The 7,108-nt window shown below is 41.7% G+C and overlaps 1 protein-coding gene across 1 annotated transcript in view; it reads right to left on the reverse strand.

The window, feature by feature from the left end:
- Positions 1 to 7,108, reverse strand: part of LOC112153928 (integrin alpha-3) — a gene marked incomplete at its 3' end in the record, with an annotated part of 49,469 nt that overhangs the window by 12,943 nt on the left and 29,418 nt on the right. Inside the window, 4 exon segments of the mRNA XM_024284395.2 lie at positions 1 to 58; positions 130 to 209; positions 308 to 385; positions 5,339 to 5,507. Coding sequence (XP_024140163.1) covers positions 1 to 58; positions 130 to 209; positions 308 to 385; positions 5,339 to 5,507 — 385 coding nt within the window.

Genomic DNA, 7,108 nt, shown 5'->3' on the forward strand with positions numbered 1-7,108 from the left:
GGAATACTCTACCAACATAGAGATGAATACTGGAGACAGATCCGACTGCTCGCTGAGCCTGCAGATACATAGAGACTCAACTCAGCATCCATCCATCAGACTGGTCAGAGCAGGTCTTCAGTGACTTACGTGGTGAGCGTTAGCTGGGAATGTATCTCCCTGCTGTTCAAGATGATCTCAGATGGCTGAAATTTGATTAGAATCTCAGCCTAAAACACCAGACCAGAAAGGATAAATGAAGTCAGAGCGGTGCGGTGAACGCTTCAAACCTAACACCAATGGTGGGACTCTGGTCACAAGTCAGCACCTTCTGGTTGCTTCGGAACGGGTTTCCCAGCTCACATATAAGAACTGAGGCCTCAACAGAACACTCAAAGATGTCTTCCTGAAACACAGAACAGAACTTAGAGTCAAATGAGACCTGACAGAAAGCATTTGTCAATACAAGCAGATTTACGAGTTTCATCTGTCAGTCAGCTGTGTCCCTGTTGGTTCAGATAGAAATAAGCTGCATGCTGTCAGACTCTTTAATGAGGACTTCAAGGTCAGGGCTACATGGCCCCCATGGAGTAAAGGGATTTGGCCCCACCCCCACCTGCAAGCACCCCTACCACACGGAACAGAAAAAAACGTAGATAACTGGACTATGTTGCAGTAAGTATTTGACTATTTTAACTCTTAAAATCTAAACAATAACCATCTATGATTAGTATTTATAAAAAGGGCAACTTCCAACATGTTTCCAGTTCTTACCATGACCCCATTCTCTCTGAATGTTCAGGACTGTTCTGATGCATCTTAGGTTTGTTGGTGCAGTTTTTCCAGTCAACTAAACCCTAACTGGTTCTTGACTTCAATGATTATGGTGAGAAGAGCAGAAGAAGCAGCACAAACTGTCTTTATGGAGGAATACATTAGCCATGTTCTTTAATAGTTTTTCCTGATTACTAAAACACTAAGTTCCATTCACCAAACCAGCTGATCAACTGCTTTAACTCTTCTCAAAAACATCTCTTTCTGGCCAAAACCTAAAACGCAATTCCCAAAACTCTGAGTCTACTTTGTCGAACAGATAACATATTGTCATTTTAAAAACACAGTTGGCATTCTTAAGATGCAAAAAGGTAAAACAAAGAGGCCAAACTCAAACTCTGCTCCAACACAATGATCACCATAAACACACAACTGGTCAAAACTGAAGACACTTGTAAATCAACTGCAGTAATTGTAGATAAAGTTCTGGAACAGCTGAGCAGCTTTATATAGGCGGATAACAGAGCAAGACCTGCACCAAGACCCAGACCTGCACTAAGACCCAGACCTGTACCAAGACCTGCACCAAGACCCAGACCTGCACTAAGACCCAGACCTGTACCAAGAGCTGCACCAAGACCCAGACATGCACCAAGGTTTGAACCTGTACCAAGACCCAGACCCACACCAAGACCTGCATTAAGATCCAGACCTGCACTAAGACCCAGACCTTAACAAAGACCTGCATGACAACCAAGACCCAGACAAGAACCAAGACCTAGACATGCACCAAGACCCAGACCTGCACTAAGACCCAGAGCTGTACCAAGACCCAGATCTGCACCAAGGTCTGAACTTGCACCAAGGTTTGGACCCAGCCAAAGGACAAGAACTTCCAATGACATCCATACCATACTTATTGACCATATGTTGGTTTATGAGGGCTTCACTGTGGTGAAGTGGTTGGCGCTCTTTCCTTGCAGTAAGAAGGTTCCCAGTGCAAGTCCCAGCTCAGGGACCCGAACCAGAATTACCAACGGGGGATCTTTCCGTGTGGAGTCTGCATGGTCTCCCCGTGGATGCAGTGGTTTTCTCCGGCTTCCTCCCACCATCCTAAAACATGCTTCCTTACTTCATTGGTTCACTGGTTACAGTAAGTTGTCTCTCGGTGAACATTCAAATGTTATCATGTGGTTGACTCCACTGTATTGATTTCTGTTACGTTAAATCTTTGAAAAGCGTACAGCAGTTCCATGACATCAGTGGATGTACATTCTGGTCGGGATCAGTAACTCTTGGATTTCATCTGGTGCCACATTTTCAGAACTGTTTCAGAACCAGAACTCTTCAGAGATGAAAAACAAGCTGATTTTCCCAGAAGGAAGCAGTAAAGCTGAATGAAGGAGAGATGTTTAATGTCATTCTTCCTGCACTGCAGTGCTGCGTCTCTCTTCCTACTTGTTTCCCTGCTCATCGCCATGACAACATCTCTCTTCTGAAGAGTGGTACTGATCCATCAGGTCATTGTATTTGAAGTACAGACAGACTTTCATTCACTTCTTCTTTGGCGTTTTGACTGAAACCCCCCCACCTGGAATAAAGAAATCCCAACCTATTTCTTCATGAGTCCGCCCACATTCACTGGAAATGTAAAATGATCAGCTAGAGTTGCCATCAAAACCACAATGCTCTGAAATCGGCATGGTTGACACACCAGTCAGTCTGAGGAAGAGTCATCCAAGTGTTACCCCCTGAAGTTAGAGGACCCCAGGGGTCTGTTCTGGGCCCTTTGCTATTTTCTATGTATTTGCTGCAATTGGGAGTGTTGTTTCGGAACCATAAGGTGGATTCAACCTCAAGCCTGACAATTGTGAGATTTATGTCCCTATATGGACCTGACCGTACCATCAAAACAATACTCAACTGAAGTCCAGCTGTGGATGTCAAATAACTTTCATGGCCTCAATGAAAACAAAAGGATAAAGTCTTTTATTATCTGGTGTTTTCCCAGAACCACTGAAAACAGCTTTAATCAAACCTCTCCTAAAAAAGGACAGTCTAGACAAAACTCAAATGAACAACTACAGACCGATATCAAACCTGCCATTTTTAAGTAAGATCATTGAAAAAGCTGTTTTCCATCAGTTAAATGAATTCCTAATAAATAATTGCTATGATGTCTTCCAGTCCGGCTTCAGACAGAACCACAGCACTGAAACGGCTCTGACCAAAGTGACTAATGACATACGTTTGAATACAGACAGTGGAAATATGTCAGTGCTAGTTTTACTGGATCTCAGTGCTGCGTTTGATACAGTCGACCACGCAATACTACTCAGACGACTGGAAAACTGGGTGGGTCTCACTGGGCCAGTACTAAACTGGTTCAAAACGTACTTAGAAAACAGGAAATATTTTGTGTCAATTGGTAACTTCACTTCTGAGCCAACAGAAATTACATGTGGAGTGCCCCAAGGCTCCATCCTGGGACCACTTCTATTTAACATCTACATGCTCCCACTGGCCCAGGTTATAAAGAACAACAACATTAGTTACCATAGCTATGCAGATGACACACAGATATATATTAGACTGACACCAGGAGACCGAGGCCCTGTACAGGCTCTTGGTAAATGCATTGAGGACATTAATGACTGGATGTGTCACAACTTACTTCAATTAAACAAAAACAAAACTGAGGTTATTGTCTTTGGGGCTAAAGAAAAAAGGTTAGACGTCACTACAGAGCTTCAATCTATTCAACTAAAAACTACCAACCAGGCCAGAAACTTGGGTGTAGTGATAGACACAGACCTACATTTTGATAAACACATTAAGGCAGTCACTAAATCAGCCTATTATCATCTCAAAAATATCTCAAGGATTAAAGATCTGATGTCTAAGCAGGACCTGGAGAAACTAGTGCATGCTTTCATCTTTAGTCGACTTGATTACTGTAACAGTGTTTTTACAGGACTACCAAAAAAATCCATCAGGAAACTGCAGCTTATTCAGAACTCTGCTGCTCGGGTTCTCACAAGGACCAAGAAAAATCCAGGTTAAAGACTCACCTGTTCTCAGTTGCATTTGATTGATATGTATTCAAAAGTTTATTTCCGCACTGTTTATTTATGCTCATTTTAAATTAAAATCTTTTTACTTTCTTTAAATTTTATTTTAATTATCCCATTTTTACTATTTCTTTTGATTGTTTCTTTTAATGTTTTATGTAAAGCACTTTGAATTGTGTCTGTACATGAAATGTGCTATACAAATAAACTTGCCTTGCCTAAGAAATAGAACCTTGAAATTGTAACTCATGCCTTTGTGCTGTCCAGGCAAAATTATTGCAGTTCTCTATATGCTGGGTTAACTACAGCTGCAATAGCCAGGCTGCAGCTGGTCCAAAATGCAGCAGCAAGATTTATTTGTGGGGCAAAAAAGTTTGACCACATAACCCCGATCTTGGCTTCTTTGAACTGGCTGCCAGTGCAGGACTTGATTTTTATTCTTATCAAAATTCTTGTTTTCACTTTTAAGTCATTTGCAGGGAAGGCACCTCCTTATCTCTCCAGTTTGGTTTTAAATACTGCCCCACTAAGTCCTTATGCTCTGCAGACCAGTGTGTGCTACTGGTTCCCAGAACCAAACGTAAGTTCTGGGGTGGGATCGTGCTTTTGCTGTGTTGGCTCCTAAACTCTGGAAACACTTGCCACTAGAGAGATGACGCTCTTGGAGAGTTAAAAAAAGAACAGTTCCTCCATTACTGTCAGGGCTCAACCAGTCATGACTTCCTCTGACCACCAGAGGGAGCCATCACCAGAGTATTAACTACATCTGTTCCCTTCCTCACCCAATGTCCCATCATGCATCTGCCTGCCACTCCTGCCTTCACCAGCTGTTTCCCATTCAAGTTAATCACCAAACTGTATTTAACCCTGCTCAACACTCTGCTCCATGCGAAGTCTTGAATTGTTTCTCCAGTAAAGTCAGTCTGAGCGTTTATTCACCTCTCTCTGTTTGACCCCTGCCTGTTAATTCGTCTCCTGCCTCGCTCCGTGCTCTGACCCTGGCCTGTTTCCTGACTACGCCTTGTCTTGTGTTTTCCTGCTTCTCGCCTTCATTAAAACTTTGTTGCGTGTGGATCCAAATGTCTCAGCCTCTTCGTCACAATTACAGTCTTTTAGCATCAGCCTAGCATTATTTTATGTTGTTTTAATCTGTTTTAAAATTGTTTTATGCTTTTTTGTTCTTTTGCTGTTTTACTATTGCACAATGCTCTGTTTTTCCTGTGTACAGCATTTGAGCCTTCTTAACTGGTGGAAGGTGTTTTATAAATCAGTAAATGTATTAAATGAGTGGGAAATGTTTCAAAGAAGAGGATTTAAAGTCCAGCTGAGTCAACTTCAAGACAGTCACCTGAGGGAATCAGAACCTCAACTGACTTGTGGTCTCAGTAGTACTTTAGTACCAGTATCAACGTAACGTTTCAGTACCCAACAAAACATTCTGGTGGGGAACATTTAAAGCTGTCTACCTCCATTAAAACCCTTTCTGAAGTGGTTTTGGTTGGTGCAGGTTTTACCTGGATCTGGACACCAGAGTAAATCAGAGAAGGTGGAATTCTGATGCAGAGGAAGGTGTGGTGGGCTTCCTCTGCAGGCCGGCCCTCTGAAGGAACGTTGCTCACGTTCACCTGCAGGAGAAGCCTCTTCATGTTGGCGTGATAGAGCATCACCTGCTGGCCCAGCTTCCTGCAGACACAAGCAGACGTCAGTTTGACAGTAGACAACTGGAGCCGTCCAGGACGTTTTACAGACCATGGACCTAATTACAGGACTTTCAACAGAACACGGACCTCATTCCTGGACTTTCTACAAAACAGGGACCTCATTCCAGGACTTTCTACAAAACAGGGACCTCATTCCAGGACTTTCTAAAGAACACGGACCTCATTCCTGGACATTCTACAGAACAGGGACCTCATTCCAGGACTTTCTAAAGAACACGGACCTCATTCCTGGACATTCTACAGAACACGGACCTCATTCCTGGACTTTCTACAGAACACGGACCTCATTCCAGGACTTTCTACAAAACATGGACCTCATTCCTGGACATTCTACAAAACATGGACCTCATTCCAGGACTTTCTACAGACCATGGACCTAATTACAGGACTTTCAACAGAACACGGACCTGATCCAAGACTTTCTACAAAACAGGGACCTCATTCCTGGACTTTTTACAGAACACGGACCTCATTTCAGGACTTTCTAAAGAGCACAGACCTCATTCCAGGACTTTCTACAAAACATGGACCTCATTCCTGGACATTCTACAAAACATGGACCTCATTCCTGGACATTCTACAGAACACAAACCTCATTCCAGGACTTTCTACAAAACACGGACCTCATTTAGATTAGATTAGATTAGATTAGATTTAACTTTATTGTCATTACACATGTACGAGTACAGGGCAACGAAATGCAGTTTGGCATCCAACCAGAAGTGCAATAGGCAGTAAGAGCAAGTGGTACACAGTGTTAATTTTGACAGAGGATTTTAATTTAGTTTTAGTCATAGTCTTTTGACTAAAATAGGGTTTAGTTTTAGTCGCAATTTAGTCATGTTGATTCTATTTATTTTAGTCAAATTTTAGTCGACTAAATTACAGCAAATATTTAGTCGACTAAATTACGGAAGTTATTTAGTCGACTAAATATAGAGTAAAGATAATGCATTTTAATTAAATTTACTAAGTATAATCATATGAATAACACGCAAAGATTCTACTAATTTGTAAAAAAAAAATTTTACTTCACTTTGCTTTCCAAACTTGTAATTTCTGGGAATTCAGCTTCAACAACTTGAAACACATTAAAAGAAAAAAAAGAAAAAGAAAAAAAATATGTATTTATATACTATACATATAAATAATTATAATTCCATCCCATTTCCAATAAGAAAGTGTCTATTCACACGTAACTTTCAAAAAAATCTGCAGCCAGTGCTAGACTTTTTTCTTAGTCACACTGACCCAGAGTAAAGGGTTAAAAGAACAAGTGTTCGGACCCCACTCTCCATAGGAGGGCAGGGTCAATGCACACTCCATACAGCCTCCCCAGGAGCAGGATCCCAGGACAACCCCATCCCAGGAAGGTGAGTAAATGAGATGAATAAGGTTAGGATTATGGTTAGGGTTAAACAAACAAATGTTTCCTGAGTGCTGCTGTCTCTGCAGCTCACGGCTCCACCAGGGGATGGTCAAATGTGGAGAACACATTTCACACATTTAGGAGTGTGACAGTTAATGGGACTTTAACTTAAAAGTTTAATTTTAAATACATGC

Source organism: Oryzias melastigma, linkage group LG19 (genome assembly GCF_002922805.2).
Source record: "Oryzias melastigma strain HK-1 linkage group LG19, ASM292280v2, whole genome shotgun sequence".
Taxonomy (NCBI): Eukaryota; Metazoa; Chordata; class Actinopteri; order Beloniformes; family Adrianichthyidae; genus Oryzias; species Oryzias melastigma.